At 31.0% G+C, this 21,182-nt stretch overlaps 1 protein-coding gene across 2 annotated transcripts in view; it reads right to left on the reverse strand.

Annotated features, from left to right (window-relative positions):
• Positions 1-21,182, reverse strand: part of LOC145288029 (organic cation transporter protein-like) — a 108,523-nt gene that overhangs the window by 30,221 nt on the left and 57,120 nt on the right. For both annotated transcript variants that reach the window (XR_013869253.1, XM_080136040.1), the window contains exon 3: positions 6,593-6,696. Coding sequence is in view for 1 of the 2 variants with exons in the window: in XM_080136040.1 (XP_079992166.1) it covers positions 6,593-6,696 (104 nt within the window). In the remaining variant the exon portion in view is untranslated. The remainder of the gene's footprint in view (positions 1-6,592; positions 6,697-21,182) is intronic.

Raw genomic sequence — 21,182 nt, forward strand, 5'->3', positions numbered from 1 at the left:
TAAAAACAAGTAAATATCCATTTTCTTCAATGTAAAGAACACATATGGAATGTTTACGTAATTCGGTGGCTAGACAAAATCAAATATCGAGTTGTCAGATGTTATGCAATAGCGGCTTATGTTCAAGAATTCCATTGAATTTTCTTTATATATACTTTCGCTGTAATGTCTACCGTGACTTAATATAATTACGAAATATTCTTTTTATTATATAAATAAGTTTGTATTATTTAATAATTACGTGAATTACTTATGTTTGGCGTACTCCTGCTTCAAGAAAAAATAGATATCATTGCGAGTTTTTTTCTATCCTACTATTTCGCAAATAGTTTTTGTCGGTAGAATGAATTCATACTTTTCCAAGCAGTATGAGAAAAACTTTCTTTATTTTTGATCATAACAGATAAGGTCACAACTAACAGTTATAGTTTCCTTATTTGGTATTGTGTACATCAGTTGGTAGTAATATACCATTAGCAATTGAATGTACGTAAAATCAACAGGTTATGTGTTAGATAGTATGATTGACGGTAGTCATGTGACATAAGAAGGATTTGAAGTTGGAATTTAGTAGCTCCAAAGATTTGGGCGAATTGACATGTAAGTTACTGCCTTGATAACTTTTCGTTTGATCCCAGTTGTTGTCAAGATTTAACCGCATTGGCACTTAATGTAAATCCTTCATAGATTAATATTGGATTTAAGTTGTTAAACTGTGTGCGTATCAGCACGTAAAATTAGGTCTTAATAGATTGAAATTGCATTTCACTTGCTGCCAAGTATTGAGCAAATCGATGCGTAATATAAAACCTTGATAAACAGGAGCACTTATATTCCCAAGTGAGAACGATCTAGTCAGAAGCACCTCTTAATCAGCGGAATGTTTTATGAATAAAACGAATTTAAAATAACTGTCGCCATTTTTATGAATATTCCAGTTTACAGAGAAAAATATCAATAAGACATTTTCAGATCCTGGTTTTACAAAAGGCAGACAGCAAAAATGGTGCTTATTAAGTATATATGACAATGTCCGTTTATTTATAACGAAGGATGATCACACGCTCACGACAGTGGTTATTTTAAAACATCTGTTAGTAAAATGGGATGATAATAATCATCTATATTGCGTTAAGGAAACAGGACTAGGAAAATAAAGTAAAGCTTGGCAGGAGGGTGAGCCTTGAAGGTTATGGTTTTTGTTTGAAGTTTTGCCTCGAGGAAGGGGATTTTAAGGGACAGTTTACTTCACGTTGATCAAAGCAATTGGTTATATGGGAAGCAGTTATCAGCTTGATAAGGTATTGGAACGTGTTCATTTTACTATTTTTATTTCTATTTTATGACTTTTGGGGGCAGTTGTTTTCTTAATTTATTTCTGAAATCATATTTAAGCATTTCAACGCACAAAAGATTTACATAATATATATATAATATTAATATACAATATTAATATACAATATCAATTAATATACACTATTAATTCTCTTAATATTATCCGATAATTGACTCCAACTTCACTCTATAACATGATTTATGAATTTGCCCAACTTCATCTTAAAATATTCTACGCTATTGCTATTGGTGATTAATTTGATGTCGCTTATGTTTAAAATTCCAACTTAACTCATTTTAAAATGAATTGTTCCAAAACTAAATTATGTCATGTCGCCAATTAAAACAGTCCAGTTTTAAATAAATACATAAAAAACATTAGTTTGGTTGATTTAAAGAATACTTGTTGGATATTATTTTGATTTATTTTCTAAAGAAATATATTCTTACGTATTGAATACATAAAAAATGGAAGAATAAACATTAAAGAAATATTTAGCTGAAAATGACAGGTATTTTTTATTAAAGGAGAAATGGGCATTTTTTTTCTTAACAGTATTGAGCCTGATAGACGTTTATTATTTCAAAAGAAATATTATTATTAACGGAAAGTAAGCAGAAACTGTCATAGAATTTCCATAGAGTCTATGTAAAAATACGCTGATGCAATTTCATGTTCGTACGTACGTCATCACCTCTACCCTCATTTAATTAAATCTGATAAGTTATTATGTCAGACGTGAAACTCGAACTAAAATACAGTTTCTTGGTTTTCGTGCAAAGGATCAAAGTCTATGGTGACTGAGAACTCTAGCTAGGAAAATCTTAGACCAATCAAAGGTATGTGGAGAAGGATGACCATAGACCTCCTCTTCAATTTTGATTGGCCTTGTGCCTAATTTTTTTTGGTTTCTTTTTTCTAAATAAAATATACAAATCAAAGTGTAGTATCTGTTCTGATATGAAACAATAATATCGAGAGGTTTTCGGTAGCGCCGGACATCTATAGCATGTCGACAGAAGAGGTATGATAAAGTAGGTAACCTGACTGACAGAGAAAGAGAGAAACTTATCGAATAAACTTGTTGAACTTTTAATTTTATGAAGAAAGCCAGGGACCTCGCTAGTATTCAGCATAAGCTTTGAAGATTAATATTACAAAAAAAAACATCAATCCGTTAAATCTACGAGGTGCCTTCAATAAGTTTTCAGACTATGTATACTTTTATTGATAGTACACACATGAAACTTTAGTTTCCTTCGAAGTAATCTCCTTCGGTTTCAATGCACTTGTTGTACCATTCCAACGACTTCTGGAAGGCCCCATGCAAGTCCTTTTGTGTGAGCATGTCAATAAACTTTGTCACAACCTCTTTCATTTCTTCAAATGTCACATAACGACAGCCTCCAAAATTTCCCTTGAGCTTAGGGAATAACCAAAAGTCACAGTGAGCAAAGTCTGGACTAAAGAGAAGGTGAGGAACTGTCTTGATGCCCATCTTGGTCAAATAGGATGTGACAAGGATGGAGTTGTGGATTAATGGATTATCCTGGTGGAAATGCCACTGACCCGATTTGAAGTGCTGGCCTCTTCCGACGGAATCTCTTCCTGAGCTCCCTTAAAACCTTAACATAGTATTCCTTGTTAACTGTTTGTTTAGTTGGAACCCAATGCATGTAAATCATGCCAGTTCCATCAAAAAAAGGGATCATCATAAGTTTTTGGGTAGATTTGCTTTGTCTGACTTTCTTGGGTCTGAGGGAGCCAGCTTGCTTCCACTGGCAACTCTGCCTCCTGGTCTCTGAGGCATAGCAATAGATCCAGCTTTCATCGCAGGTCACCAGAGCATCAAGAACTGTAGAATCTAAATTGATCAGCTCGACCATCTCCCTGCTGTCATGGCAACCTCTTTCTTTCTGATCTTCTCTGAGCACCCTTGGGACAAACTTTGCGCAAATCTTCTGCATCTTCATTTGCCTGCGAATAATTATGTGTACAGTTCCCATATCGGCATCAAATTGTGCAGTTAATGTCTCTATAGACACACGATGGTCCTTATCCATGAAATTCTTTATTTGGTCAACTCTGGTGTTCTGATTTCCTTATTCCTCCTACACCTCTCATCATCCCTCGTAGACTCCCTGCCTTCCTTGAATCTCTTATGCCACTCAAAACTAAGCTCCGTTCATGTAAGATGATCCAACAGCAGTCTGAAGCATTGCATCGGTTTCTGTGGTATTTTTTCCAAGTTTAAAATAAAATACTATTGCTTATCGTTCTTCTGAAGTGCCCTCGCGTCCGGATTGCATTTTTGGAATTCATCAGTTGTGACAATCAGGCTTCAGCAGGCTGTGTTCAAATTCTTTGTGTAGCTGTTCAATTGAATTTGAAATCATAAAAATCGGTCAGTCACTTCGTAAGATGTATAGCAATAACATACTGAATTTTCAAGAGTCTACAACAATTTAAATGCATATATAAAAATTTCTGGAAACTTATTTAAGACACCTCGTATATTGCTTGTCGAATCAGATGACACAAAAAGATCGCCAACCGATATTTATTGGACATTTACCGAAGTACCCAACATTATTCTTTGACATATATATATATATTTTTTTTTACTTTCGTTCATGTTTTGTTGCTTATTTTGTACAGCTAATAGAGAAATACTTTTACTTCTATAAACTTGGTCCGTGTTCGTTTTTTTTTTTTTTTTTTTTTTTTTTGTTTATCGACAGGCTGGATAGTGGACAACCGACAATAAGTCTTAATATACTTCAACAAGTTTCCTCGAAGTCTTCAGCAACGTCATTGACAAAGCCGTTACATTGATCATTTTAACAATTAAGATTCCATACCAGCTGTGACATAAAGACTTCACCTGTCACAGCTGGCATAATCGCACACACATCATGGCCAAATTCTAGCTTCTCCATGTCTATTCAATTGATTTAGGAAGCAATGGTTCCGGCAATTTCAGATAATCAAAGTGCAATGATACGATGCACCATTTTCGGGCATCATGTACACAGAGAGTAAAAGTTGTGTAGGATTTGAATATAATCATAATAAAACAGTACGATATTTCCACAGGTGTTTTCAATATCATAAAAATATATCGTTAATTTACGTGCGCCAATCGTATGTCAATAAACACGTTGGGCATGCTGTGACTATTTGATCCGTTGATAATTATTTACTAAATGATAACCAACTTACGAAAGTCAAGCTGTGAATTAAATATGAATGTTTATTGCTTTATATTTTGTCTGTAAGCGAAGTCTCTTTTGGGTTGTGGCAGTATATTTTTAGTACCATTCTTTATTTAATCCTAGTAAGGATCATTTTCTTGGAATTTTATTTACGTCTTTCTTATAATAATTCATAATTTGTAATTAATGAAGACATTATTATTATTATTATTATTATTATTATTATTATTATTATTATTATTATTATTATTATTATTATTTATACTGACTATGGGGTCTTACACACATCATTATAAAAGATTGCCGATGTTCTCCCTGGAGTTCGAGTGACAACCAGTCTCCCCAGATTTTCAGTGTTCTCCATCTCTGTCGCAAAAGATTTGCATCATCGCAACAGTCGCTTGCCATTGACTTCTCGCTGGCAATGACCGTTGGTTTTTATAGGAATTTGGGTGGCATTAACCTTCCCCAAAGTCCCAGTCCTCTTCGCACTTATCCAGTGGAAGCCTAATCAGTGTTCTCTCTATAGTCTCTTCGTCCTCCTCGACCCTTCGACTATTTAGTCTGGTGCCAGTCAACATCAATTCCACAATTGTTCTTTTTAGGGTGTTGGGGGTAGTTTACTTATTATTATTATTATTATTATTATTATTATTATTATTATTATTATTATTATTATTATTATTATTATTATTTCTCGTAGAAGTCGGGAGTAATAATAGTTGTCGTTCTGATGAAATATCTTGAATATAAAAATATGAACTTTCAACCTCTATAATATCTTCACTGATACAAGTGAGGTGTTTTTCCATTGTTTTATGTTCCCAAAAGCTTCTTTTAGGATATGAATATAAAATCGTAACGAATGATATGCCAATTTGATTGCAATCAAAGTGTTATTCACTTTTAAAGAGTTACAGATGGGGCTTAAAAACAGCTGGAAATATCTAACCTATAATTATGCTGAAAATTCAAATGTTTTATTAGTCTTGTATTCTTTTGAAAAAGGGAAGATATGTTGGGGTTTGTTTTCTATATAAAAAAAATGTGATTTACAAAACATTCAAATATAAATAACAATATAAATAGCTGTAATAATTCTTTCTATTGAAAAATAAGATTTTAGTATTATATTAACAAGATATATTTATAAAATTTTCAAATCTTGCCAGAAAAGTTACGATTTAAATAAGAAATATTTAACTCATACAAAAATATAAAACTGAATTAACTTTTTTAATATTTGAATATTCAAAATAATAATTTATTACAATATTAACAAGATATATTTATAAAATTTCAAAATGCATATCGATAAAAAGCTACTATTAATAAAAAAAAACATTTAACGCATCTCAAAATATAAAAACGAATTAATTTTTTTAATATTTGAATATTCAAAATAATAATTTATTACAATGTTAACAAGAAATGTTTATAAAATTTCAAAATGCTGTATGTCAATAAAAAGTTACTTTTAATAAAAAATATTTAATTCATACAAAAATATAAAGATTAATGACTATTTTAATATTTGAATATTCAAAACAAGACTTTATTATAAGATATGTTTACAAAATTTGGAAATGCTGTATGTTTATAAAAATGCTGTATGTTTATAAAAATTCATTAAAGAAATATTTTACTCATGCAAAAATATAAAGATTACTGAATTCTTTTAATATTTAAATATTCAAAAGAATATTATTTTTACAAATGAGTGAATTCTTAACCTACAACTGAATAAACATTACACAATATATTACTTCTCAATAAAAATACAGACATTTTATTAAAAAATCATTACTAACATTACAGAGCAATATTAATAATAATAACATTACAGAGCAATATTAATAATATTAATAATAATAAATAAGACAACCTGTAGGCGATTTCTTCTGTAACGGAAATTACGCAACAATTTTATTTTTTATATTTTATAGGGTTATTAAAAGGATGGGGTGGGTACAGCACTCGGTTACATTGGCTGTAATAGTACCTGCATTACACCCGTTTTAGGGTGTGTAGAACGACTTACATGTCAGACAAAGTCCCTAGGACGAAGGCTCCCGTCAGGAAGCCCCCCATCACACTCATCTGCGCGTGGGTAGAGGCAAACTGCTTATCACACACGAGGTCCATCTAAGGAAAAATATCATTCATGTAAAACATACTAGTCAATAATACAAAGGAAGCTAGAACCACATTTATGAGTAAACAAACTGGTAAATGTAGAGAAAAGAAAAAAGAAAAAGGGGGAAGTATAAGGGGAAATAGAAGTAGGAGGTAGAAAAAGAATACCAAATAAGGAAAGACAGTAAGATAGAAAGGGAAAGAGAAGGAAAGAAAAGGAGAGTTGTATAAAAAGCAAGGAATACTAAAAAGAGGAAAATACTAAAAATTAAATTTGTGTATTTTTATTTATTTATTTTTTTATTTATTTATTTTTTTTGCGGACTGTGATCCTCATCTTCACAGTTATTGTTGTTGTTGTTTCACCACATTTTTAGCCAAATATTCCTATGGCCTTCTTCAGGTGGTTAACCGCGACGAGATATGAATGCTCTTCGGGGTCCGTGGCACAGTGGATAAAAGCGTTGATTCTCTACGGTTCCAAGTGAGCATCGTCGGAAGATAGTGGTTTCAATCCATCTCAAAGTAGGCCAGATGATCAGTTGGCCAAATCGTGGTGAAACAGCGACTACTATGGAAGGCAGTAATTACTGGAGATACAGTTACAAGACACAGTATTTCTATCCCGTTGCGGTTAACTATCTGAAGAAGGCCAGTGGAATAGTTGGCCGAAACTTGGTGAAACAACAACAACTATAATAATGAGAATAACAGTTCACAAAAAATCGATACACAAATTATAAGGCCTCGTCTCAAAGGATAAAAAAATATAAATAAAATTATTATATAATAAAATATTAAAGAAGAAAAAATAGTGGAAAAGTGAAAGAAAACAAAAAATATGAAGAATATTTTTTATTTAATTAAAAGTAAGTGAAGAAGATAAGGAAAGAGAAATGCATGCGGCATTTTTTAAAATATATTCAAAAATGAAATAAGATTAAAAAAAAATGGATGAAAAAGTATAGGATGAAATATGTAAAAAAAAATACTAAGAAAAAAAGGAAACTATAAAAAGGAAATAAATGAAAAATATATGAAAATGTGACAGAAAATAGAAAATAAATAAAAATAGGATAAATAGATAGAATATCTAATAGATAAAAATAGTATGGGAGTGAAAAAAATAGATGAAATTTATAAAATGAATTGGAAATTGAAAGAAAATTAGTAAAGAAAAGTAAACTTAAAAATGAAAAAAAAATGACTGTAAAAGTTAAAAATAAAATGCGAAATATAAAAATAAATAGAGATGGAAAAAATAAAGGGAACAAAGAAAAAAAAAATAAAATGCGAAATATAGATATAGAGAACGAAAAATAAAAAGAATAAGAAAAATTAAAAAAAAAAAAAAATTCAAGATTAGAAAAAGAAAATGGATGAATAAAAAGTTTGAGTTTGGAAAAAGAAATAACGAAAAGAATAAGAAAACTGAGTAAAAAAATAAAATTTAAAAAAGGCGGGAAAATTTCGATAAGGAAAATAAGAGGAGGATAAAGAGTTTAAAAATTAAAAATAAAGAACAAAAAAATAACAAATAAATAAGAAGGTAAAGCGAAAGGAATTAAAGTAAATAATGTATGCGTGTGTGTGCGTGTGTGTGTGTGTGTGTGTTAAAAACGTAACACTAGGAAATAAAATAAGGAAGAAAAGAAGAAATGGGGGGAAATAAAATCGTAAGAAAAAGGAAAATATATAAACTATGTATAAATAGTAAAAATAGAGAAGCAGAAGGGTAATAAAATAGAATCAAAAGAAACAAAAAATTTTGTAAATGGAGATATAGGAGTCAAACACGAAGAAGATTGAGAAAGTCTCACAATAAGGGGAGGTAATCGAGCTAATTCATGAGACAAACGAATAGAAAAGAAAGGGAAATGGTAAGAAGAAAAGGAAAAAGAAAAGGAAGGAAAGAGAGAAAGAAGACAGGAAAAAGAAAATGCCAAAGGAAAAGACAGAAAAATAAATAATAAACTGTAGTCAGGCACACTGACAGAAAGTTAGCTAAAATGGAAATGTGTTCGTAATGCCAATATGCAAACGTATGTGCAGATAACGAGAGTACAGTGGCATCTTGATTTAGAAATGAAGATGTCAAAGCACTCAAAATTTTTATTTAGATTTTTACTATTTCATTGTCGGCTTCATATATAACGGCAAACATGGCATATAATTCCAGCAAGTTTTATTTTCTCTTCGTCTTTAGAATATAGAATTTGGTACTTGTGCATAGTTTGAACCAGACCTAACTCAGCGTCCGATCGGCTTTGCTCGGAACATGACGTCATGCGCTCGGGTTTGATTGTAATCTGATGTAAGACGTCGATCAACCAATCGATGTGTTGGAAATTAGCGGATGAACTTTTCGAAACAAATTGGAGAAAAAAAAAATTCAATAAGCAGCACACTTGTGAAACATCTTTTCTGTAAATTATCCCCCCCCCAAAAAAAAAATGAATATATCTTGTTTGGAGAAAGTTTTCATGACGCATGAACTAGCGGTATTATACTGTCAGGAAAAAAAAAACGACTTGCCCCCCCCCAAAAAAAACTGCATTTCCTGTGGCGAAATGTGTATCATCTCAAAGCGAAGATCTGTAAAGGATGGCTGTGGATGGGGTTGCACACGCACGCAATGCCGACAATAGACTTCCATACGGACAGGAACATTTTTTCCCCAAACTCAAATCTGTTTGCATATTTCCTTTATTTTATTTATTGTTTTTTTTTTTTTTTTTTTTGGAGTAGCGTTTGTTATGCTTTCATAATCGGCGACGCTCGGCGGTTGCAGTCATGTTCCGAGCAAAGCCGATCGGACGGTGGTTCAAATTATGCACAAATACCTAGAATTTTATAATATTTTTGCAGAATTTCCCTTCTGACTATTTTTCTCGTCGCTGTTATTTAATTTTCTTTTACTTCTCAGCCGATATGTTAACCGACCTTCTTCAAGTGAATCTGTTTCACATCATATCGATCTCCGTTGTATTATCTATTGCCAAACACACCTTTTCTAACGATCTATTGCATACGATATATTAATTAAAGTAGGGCGCATGTGTGCATACTTTTCCAAATGTATTAATGCATAATCGAATAAAATAGATTCGATGAGATTTGTGATTTGTACTCGGCATAACATCATAATCATAATCTATGTTTACGTGCATTATAGCAACCATGCATTTCTCTCTAAGTGTATTGTTCGCTGAAGACGTAGAGTACACGTGAAGAAGGCCGGAGCACACATCAATGGAAACGTTGCCGAAAAATCTTTGGTACTAATCCAGAACCTGACCCAAGTTTGCGTCGCCATCTTCCAACAGTTCACGGTAAGCTGCGGGAAAAAGCCGACGCGATTATTCAATTAGCAATCCACTTTCAGCAGATGATGTTTTCGTTAATAAAAAACACTTTTCTTGTATGTTTCTTGAAAAACAAATTGTTTCCGATCATAATTGTCGCCATGAAAAAAAAAAAAAAAACAAGAAACAATTGTTTTCGACGTAACAAACGAATATTTATTCTACTGAAACTAATCTTGCAAAATCAAAACTTAAAAAATTATTTCTTTAAAGTATGTGTTGCAAAAAAAAAAAAGAAAAAAATTGGTATACACTTCTTGAAGAAAATAAAAATATTTCTTTCAATTAATCACACTTACAGCAGGTCTTATCTTACTGTGTTGAAGTTTTGTTTTGAATTTATCGTCTGGCAATATTTGCGTCGACTTTTTCCGACAAATTTTCGGACTGCTTACCGTTAACTGTTGGAATATGGCAACGCGACCTTGGGTCAGTTTCTTCGACAATAACAATTTTTTTCTATCAGTGATCATCAACTTTTGTCTATGCATATATATTCAATTGTTTCGGCTTTTTCTTATTTCGTCTCAAAGAAGGACGAGGATTCGATTGCAAATCAATGGAATGAGTGATACGCTTAATGAAGAATGCGTCAGACCAAATGTCTTGCTTAATCGATTGTGTATCTTATAATAAACCACAAAGTAATCCATTTCTCTGTATAGTGAAAGCCTGAAATTTCTGAAATTAGCGGATTCCTATTTGTAAATGCGTTATGGTTCACGATCATCGGTATTTCACCTCAAACCAAATCAACTAAAAAGCTGATTTCTATTGTTTTTTCGTTTGTTTTTTTTAGATTGGAATTGATTGTTTGGATTATTTGGATTATTCAGACTAATCCATTTCTTGGATGATGCTGGTACAGTACCTAAGTATGCTAAATTTCATCTTCTGCCTCTTTCTAGTACAAAGAAAATTTGTGAAATTTTCTGAAAAAAAAAGCTAGTAAATAAACTAGAGAACAAGTAACTATGCTGAATCTATTAATGTATATCGTATTGGTAAAAAACAAAATTAGAAATCATTTATTACGAAAACAATTGTTTTGAACTAAAGTTGCATACACTTTATGCATTTGGCAAATTTTAGTTGAAAATATTTATATAATGTTTATTTATGTGATGTTAATTTTGTTACGTTATGAGACACTCTTGACACCATGTTACGTTATGGAATATCATCATGTTACGTCTGGCGGTCAAGATGGCTACGATAATAAATGGATAAGAGGAGAGCTAGGTATTAAGACGCTAGTACACGAAGAACAATAACAACTAAGGGTAATAACTCTTCTCGACTTCAGAGTTATAACAAGGGGACATAACTATCACAACACATTTTTTTAAATGTATTCTTTAAATTATATAGACTTACGTGAGATTAGAATTCGAATATTGACATCATAAAAATTACTACATTGGTAATGTGTATTCTGCTTATTCATTGTTTTGTCAACAAATTCCATGTTTAGGAACAGTTTTATGTAGCATGTACGATTTTAACCAAATTAACTTCAAATTTGTTGCACAGTGTAAATAGTTTAGATATTCTATGCAGTTGATGGCCTTCTTGGCCGCTATATTTAAAAAACCTGCAAAACGGAAACTTAAATACGTTTGATGTATTATTGTCCGAAAGGAACCCAATTATTAGAATTTGGTTTAACTCTAAATACCAATGCTATATGGGTGCAAAACAATTACAAACAGTCTTTCACTAATTTCAGGCATTTTCGAGATTCACTGTCGGAAGAAAATAGAGTATATCAATCCATTGATTATCTCATCCATCTTGATTATTCTTCAACAAGCAATGAACATTAATCCTGATCGATCACCAATAAAAATAACATTATTACGAATTATTGATTTTTTTTATATTATATAATTAGTATTTATTATTGCTTTTATTGATGCCTTTTTTCACGGCTTTCTGGGTCGATATATTTTTCAATGATAGAATGCATTGTATGTTTATTTACTATAACACCGCCATACAAAAGACGTATTTTTATCTTTTTTTTAAGTAGGCTCTTTTTTTTTTTCAAGTAAACTCATTTTTTGTTTTGTTTAAGTAGATTCATTTTTTGCTCATGTGTTATTTGCTAATACTACAATTTTGCATAATATATATATAGTGTTTGTTTATGAACTTGAGGACCGGAGTTCAGTCTTTGATTAAATTTCATCAAAGCTTAACACAAGAGTACTTGGTGCCCTCCTGCTAAACACTTAGAAGATGACCATCGAAGGTAAGTGTCACAACCCATAAAACGGAGTTGTATCTTCCATTACATTTCGATATCATAGTCAAGGAAAAAGGAGCCTTTGGGTCGTCCTCAACTAGATCGATCCTTTTATATTTGTATATTTCATAGTGAACTCTTGTACAGGGTAGAATGATAAAATTGTCGCCATAGAAAAGAAAACATGATTCCATTTCCATTTGATGAAAACCGGTTTTCTTTTTTTGTTGCGGATCATCTACTAGCTGGCCAGTTGTGTACAAATCCCAACAGCGATAGGAGCCTTCTATCATGTCTGAAAGTGACACTATGTTCAACGAACAAGATCGGAGATACGCCGCTGTACAACTCATGCTCTCTACCGATTCAAGTTATAACAACAGGACTATTGCCAGCACCCTCAAAATGCATTGGTGGATTGCCATGAATAACAGGGACGTGATGTCGACTTTCAAGTCGACTTCAAAGATGTGAGGTGACATGATGTAACCATCACTTGAAACCACACCACAAAGATCATAACCGTGGCCGGAAACTTTGTTTTCATCATCATATGCCCAGCCACCTCACATCATCGAAGTCGGTTTGAAAGTCAACGCCAAAATATACCTGGGTGTGCTGAAGTGTGTGGTGATTCCCTGGTGCAATCAAATGGTTGCTGATGGACCCTAGGTATAGCAGCATGACCCATCGCCGGCCCACAAGTTCAAAGAGACCCAGGCTTGGCTTCAGAAGGAGTGCTGCGATTTTGTACCTTTTTCTCACTGGCCCCTTCACCTCTGATTTCAACCCGCTGAACTATTTCGTTTGGTCATATGTCAAGAACATCACCAACATGACCTCCCACAACACCAAAGCCAGCCTGATCGCTGCTATTCGCCGAGTATTCGTCAGCGCTTGTGGAAAAGGCATACTCCCAGTTCCGGACCCGTATCGAGGCAGTGATTGAGGCTGAAGGTGGCTAGGTCTACTACATAATCAAGTTACCTGAATTGATTTTTTCAATGAAAGTTTTAAAATAAAGCTGTAGGGTTGTTTTCATTAGGGCGACAACTTTATAGTTCCACCCTGTATGCAATACAATTTTTCTAACAAACAAGTAATGTTTCATTTAAATTTTAAATTTGACTTGCTACATGATAACTCTAACTCTATTGATATTACAGTTATTCTTCGAACTTTTCGCTATGTTTTGTTGATCTACACGTTAATGTATTTAACATTTTGTGTTGTCGTAGTTCAATAGAGAGACAGGCAAAATGGCGAGCTCTTTAATAATATCAAGCAACAAATAAGAAGAAAATATGCAATTTGCAATCTCGTTATCGAAATTTGCCGAGATCATAAAATGCACCGATATTTTTAGACGCTTTGTTTCGTGGCGGTTTGATAGTAAAGAAACAACCAATAATTTTATAAATTTCCAAATAATAATTATTAAATCATAGAAAATATTTTTTTTAAAAGTGGACTATAAAGCTCTTGCAGCTTTCATCATTAAAGATAAATTCGCAAGATGTTGAGTTCCGGTTCATATGTCTGATAAGTTTGTCTTTTTTTTTTTCTTCTGACAAATTTTGACGTTGTTTAATTTTTCAGTTAAAGAGTTTATCGACCCATCATGGCGCGTGCGATAAAAAAAGCAATACCGTAATAAATGAAATGAAGAAAAAAGAAGTCATCAAATAATAATCAAATTGTTTCTTCTTTTTTGTTTTGTTTTGTTTTGTTTTTGTTTTCAGTTGTACAAATGAATTCAACAAAAAAAAAATGTAAATATGCAGAACAAGAAAACAAGTGGTGATGGCATCAATTGTAAGAGTTTTATCGTAAACTCATCGACAGGTCGTCAAAAGGAGGACATTTAATCGAATCATTTAAAGGGCTGTTCGGCACTTGTTTAAACATAGTTTAAAAATAAGTATACTTAACTCTAAAAAAAAGTTTGCATATAATTTAGCGTGCTTCGAAGCAATAATTTCGAATAGTGATATCTACAATTGAAACTGGAGTGTAGCTACTCATATCATTTTGTTTTTCATTATTCTTATAATATTCTACTAATGTATTAGCTATAACTAAAAGATTACATATTGCGTGTAGGGTATTTGAGGACATATTTCTGCGCATGAAAATCCGTGATAATACATAATCATTCTATAATATTATCAAAACATAAATGTCGAATTTTAAGCTGATCTTATGATATAATTATGACAGTCAATGTAAATTAGAGCAATATTCCACATACACGTGAGGGTGGAGTCATTTGGGCACATAATTTAGAAGGAACTATGAAACCTGCGACGTAGATGTAGCTTATAGCTAAGCACAAAACACATTCATACATTCCGAAAAACCACAACTCATGTAATAGATGCAGAACATTATTAATAAGTATCCTGAGCCGCCATGGGAATCAGCGCTTAAATATATAAGTGTTTGACAGTCCAATCCGCATTGTTATGCGCGTTGATATTCAGTACAAACGTAATAATGAAAGGATACTTCATCTCAGCGCACAGACAAGAATAACGATTATTCCGACGAACCGATTACTGAACCAGTTACAGCATCCACAAGATCCGGGGGTTTGTTTTACAGATGAAGCAAACTGACCCAGATCAAGTAGCGAATCGGATAAATACACAGATCTTGTTGTCTTCTGTGTAATTTCCACCAAGTCGCCTGATTCTATAATAACGTTTGGGATGTTGAGTGGTGAAGCTGTTATGCTGAAAGACATTTTTAAACAGGGTTCCCAACCAAATGTTGCAAGTTACACTTTAGAGATTTTTGTTATGCAGTGTATATAACATAAAGCCGTATGTATTTCAGATGGACTCTACACAAACTCTTAAAACTATGATGATCCGATATTGCATAGTGATCTATCTACACGACCATGTTACACAACAAAAGACGTGGTCAGATAACTCACCAGACCTAAAATCCCTTTGCCTATTACGTATTAAACTAGCCATATCGTGTTACCTTGCCCAGGACTGACGATGGTCAGATACTGCACTTATTCGAGAAGAAGTCAGCTCAACTCGACCAGAGAAATAGCCGTTTTTTAAGTAGGTAAGGCGTTTATGCACGGGATAGAATTTCCCCGCAATATTGGAAGCAGCCATTTAATAATTTGTTCTAATATCAATACATACTACGTGATGCGTGTATATAAACGTATCTGATTCGGTTTTGGGTTCTTTCATTTGGCTGAAGGCAGCTATACCAAATAAACACGTCATCAAACCACTACTAGCTCTGTCTATCGATTCAATGAAACTAGTTGTTTATAAGATTCAGTCGTTTTCCTTATAACCAGCAATGTGTCATCAAATATCTTACACACGCTGTATTGAACAATATCATCTTCGATTTGGACATATAAGTGTGTAATTGATCACACAGCATGCATTAATAAATACACGGGTTCATGAATAAGAATGGATAAAGTACTTTAATCTTAATATCAAACATGTGTTACGAGTTAGTAGAAAAAGAGCAAAGTGCTTGATTGTGAATCTTAAAAGAGGTAATATTTATAATTTTATTTGAATACAATACATGATTGTGCCCGCTGGGGATAACTGATTTCCTCCATCTGAGTGATGCTGGAATTAAGAGAAGTTTCGGCATCTTTTTATTCCATAAAGCTTTATAAATCCCGTTCGAAACAAAAGGTATAAAACCACAAGTTAACTGACAAACGGTTAACGCTGAAAAATCGTTTCGGAATTTCTTCTCATTCGAAGATGATCGGATACGTAAAAGCTATCTCTAGCGAACACAGAAATATACAGTATTCAAATAAATTATATATATATATATATATATATATATATATATATATATATATATATATATATATATATATATATATATATAAAGGGCAATTACATTTTAAATCAATTTTGTGTCTAATTAATCATTTCGTTTAATTCTAAAAGCTACAGTAAAAAGTAAACGTCATCGTATAATCTGTTTGCCTTACCTCCAACCATTCAGCCGATGTATTCATATATATATATATATATATATATATATATATATATATATATATATTCTCCGGTTGTCAATATAGAGAACGGACGAGAATGACCTCTTCTTTACATGTGCTCAGTTTGAAAAACTTTTATTATTTACACACGTAATATATTTGACCTTCAAAAGAAGGATCTATAAATGTCATCTCCTTCGACCTTCTGACCGCGATTATAATTTACTCAAAGGCCATTAACGTAGTAATTTTTTTATATAAAATGTTGAAAATATATGGCAATATGTATCTTCTACCATTAAGCTGACTGTATATCCTATGTATTTTGCGCATTCGGTCATTATACCTATGTATTTTTTTACATAATAAAGGTTGGCTGGTTATTGTGTCTAATTGTTATTCTCTCTCTCTCTCTCTCTCTCTCTCTCTCTCTCTCTCTCTCTCTCTCTCTCTCTCTCTCTCTCTCTCTAAATATATATATATATATATATATATATAAATCTTATACAAAATATATATATTGTGTGAAATTACACAAAATATTATTGTTAGATAAAGGAGTACAAATAATTTTTTTTTAATCCATGAATTTTCAATGAATGGCTCATCTCATCGGAGGAAGTCTTATTAGCTAAATAGATGTGCGTAATTACATATTTTGCTTATTAGCTTTCTTTATCTGGTTGAGGTGGTCTTACAAATATTGATACTAATATTTATTTGGACATTAGGTTGATAGTACTATACAATCTGTAATCCTACGGTAATTCAGTATTCCATTTAATCTATATCTTTATATCTATATCTGTATCTATATATATATATATATATATATATATATATATATATATATATATATATATATATATAGTAAGTTATAAAATATATATGGCGATTAAGCTACACAGAATATTCCGCGAAATATTCAGTGTAGCTTAATCGCCATATATATTCTATAACTTACTAACTTTCTCTACCTACGTATTGAGCACTTTTGAAGTAAATACTAAAAGTTTACGCATAAATTTATACTTTCGTATATTGATTTTATGTGAGTAAATTAAGTAGTTATATATATATATATATATATATATATATATATATTCTGAGTATATATATATATATATATATATATATATATATATATATATATATATATATATATATATATATTCTGAAACAAAGCGCACCTCGATAAGCACATAAATCTTTTATAGAACGACTTAAAAAATTATCATGGGATCTCTGTTCGCATTTGAAAATGGAAATAAGTTTTAATTTATGTTAACTGTTGTCGACGCTACTTTGACTAAAAAAGACACAAGACTTTTGCACTCTAAAATTCATCTACAAATTCGCTCATCCGAGTAAAAGTGCAGAATGCATTGGAGATTTATATAGACGCAAGCACACAAAAAAAAAAACAGCTGAAGGTGACAAGAAGAACGGGGAGTGTAATTGTCCGAAAAAAGATGCAATTTTTAAGGCCTCTTTGCAGAAAGTATTTTTTTTTTCAAAATTCATATTTACATATTGTTCTGTCGGTAACTGCAAATTAAACCATCACCACTTCAAAGAAAAATGCAGGAAAGGGATTTTCAAGTCTTTACACACAAAGAAATGTATTGGAGAGATCATGCGAGAATATGCACATTATATATATATATATATATATATATATATATATATATATATATATATATATATATATATGTGTGTGTGTGTGTGTGTGTGTTATATATATATATATATATATATATATACAAATATATATATATATATATATGTATGTGTGTGTGGTATATATATATATATATATATATATATATATATATATATATATATATATATAGAATTATGGCCATTTTTTAACATTATTAAATTTATAAAAATATAAAATATTAATAATATAATATTATTAACTAAACACATGTTATTATATGTTATTTGTTGAGTTTACAGTTTATGGCGTTTCACATTTCTTTATGTTATAGTTGACGACATGAAACGCGTTTAACAGGTAAACATGTTTAATAACAACATATAATAATGACGATATAATTCGTTATAAATATGATATAAATATACGAGTGCGTGCGTGTATATACGCAGTTTTATAAGAATCGCTATATATATATATAGATATATATATATACATATATATATATATAGTCATTAAACATTGTTAGCATAGACATGTATTCAAACATTATGTGAATTTGAAATTGAAACTAAATATGTATAGAATGTATGTATAAAAAAGTAATAAGAAAAACATTTTGTATTTTTTTTGTTTGTTTCAGAAACATTACCAACTTCGTTGTGCTTTTACTCACCGCATCGTTTCTACTAAAACCCTAGAAATAAATAATCTAAGAAAAAAGCTTAACAAAAAGCATCATCCAATTAGAATACAGCATCTGATCCATGCAACAAGAAAGTCACCAAATACGATTTGCATATACATGTTATATTTATAAAAGAAATGAACAACTTCCGTCTATGCGGATCGTGCAATTTAAATTGAACCATAAAAATGTTCGGCTTGTACTGATATTGCATGCATCTTATATATAGACAGAGAATCTTAGTTTAAGTAAGAGGTATTAAATAGGAAACGTAAGAGTATTCTAAAAGATGTTAGAATAATTTAGCAATTGTCACTGCTACATTGTTGTAAAACGATTAATCAATTAACCAAAAGCGCTATAAAATACCACAACAATTATCAACTACCATTAAAAACACATCTCTTTGACCACATACACACACACACACACACACACATATATATATATATTGTTACGATACATATTGATCCCGCTTATTATTATTTATATTTCTCATGAGATTGTGTATTTTAGCCGGTAGAAATAGCTGCTAAATGGTCAAACTTGTAAAATTTGAAGCTTCGCAGGCGTAAGTCGTCTTAATGTGTATCCTGCAGTAATATACATCCATACATTTAACTGCGTTAATTTTTTAAAAAAATTTTATATCAACGAGTTCTTAGATCAGATAATAGCGAATACATCTGGAAAGCTAAATGTTTTTGTTCTGATTCTAGCTGATAAAATCCAAGTGATATATTTCCTTTATTCTTTTGAAATCACTACTATATATTGGGTACAATACAATAATCAATAGTGTATTGCTCTATGATAATAAATATGATATCTGCATAAAAGAAAATAATATATTTAATCCTATTATATGATCGGGCAACTTCAAGCGACTTGCTAGCATATATATATATATATATATATATATATATATATATATATATATATATATATATACATACATATATATATATACCTAGTTCTTCTGTGCAGATCATCATATAATGATTAGATCACTATGACAGACGTTAAAAAGCATTAAAAAAGAAATGGCTTCTGTTGCCAGGTTCGAATCTATCGACTGGTGTTAATCGTGACACCCTGCACTAATGATTCACAAAAGGATGAAATAATAGTGTCTGTAGGTATTTAATAATTATTATAATGAATAATTATTAAATACCTACATTTAATAATTATTAAATACCTACCGACACTAGTGTTTCATTTTTCAAGAATCATAGTAGATATATATATATATATATATATATATATATATATATATATATATATATATATATATATACCAGGTTATGGGTATTCAAGAGAGATAACTAATGAATTTAATGGGGTTATTAACCGTGCTTAATAAAAGAACTGCAAGATATATTTTTATTAATACAAACAAATTTACAAGGTCGTGACACTGGACATGCTAATGTTTCGGACAGGTGGCCAATTAAAACCACGAGTCCTCGTCAGGAAACTTAATAAATGGGTGTTTTCGACAGAAGAATCTATATAAATTTATTTATATTGCGACCATGCACATTTTTTATACTACTACTAATAATACTAATATTATTAATATATATATATATATATATATATATATATTATGTACATATTATGTAACTTTATATATTATACAACTATATATTATGCAACTATATATATATTATGTAACTTGTTATAAAAGTCACTTATGTTATGAGGAAGTCGTAAGTTCAAAGTTAATAGATTCTAATATAATTCCCGTTTTTATCGTTCATTTCCAAAAACCAAAATGGATGCTTGAATTGCAGAGCTCCTAATTATACTTGCAGTGGGAAGAAGATACGTCACAGGATGTCGCATTAGGCGTCACTCAAAGGCAACGACTTCCGAAACATTAAAATCAACTTTAACGCTTTCGGGCTGATTCGCCCTAAAAATTCGTTTTATTTCGTTCTATACAGTAGTAGCACGTTGCTCGGGATTGAATGATGATCAACATATTTAATTCATTCAGTAAAATTGTTTTAAACAAAAACATAGAAACTTTTAAAATGCATATTTAAAAGAGATAATTATATTGTTATGCTTATAAAGGCAGCATGCAATTGCAATTTAATCTTATTAATCGTTTTAATCAAAAGAGGAAAAGTAATTAGTAAAATAATTCAATAAGTTATTTCCAGTAGAATAATCAACACATCGATCAGTTATTGATTGGATTTTGAATTTGAAAACTTGTTTTTAAGTCGATTGTTGAAAAAGTTTCGCTTTCATTGAAAAAAAAAAGTGTAAAATAATGGATTATCTCCCTTGCCAGGACTATTAATCTGTTATTCTTATTTTGTTAATCTTAATTTTATTTCTAATCTTACTTTTATTTTCTTTGTATTCATTTCGTCACTTCTACGTGTAAGGAGAAATTGTGTCTGTATGTGTCATTTATATTTCATTAAAACAACACTCCTCGCAATACAAGCCGATAACCATTGATACGGTCGGTTTATATAAGTTATATAATATGTTGTATACAACATATT

Source organism: Euprymna scolopes, chromosome 11 (genome assembly GCF_053919585.1).
Source record: "Euprymna scolopes isolate OS-2025 chromosome 11, ASM5391958v1, whole genome shotgun sequence".
Classification (NCBI taxonomy): Eukaryota; Metazoa; Mollusca; class Cephalopoda; order Sepiida; family Sepiolidae; genus Euprymna; species Euprymna scolopes.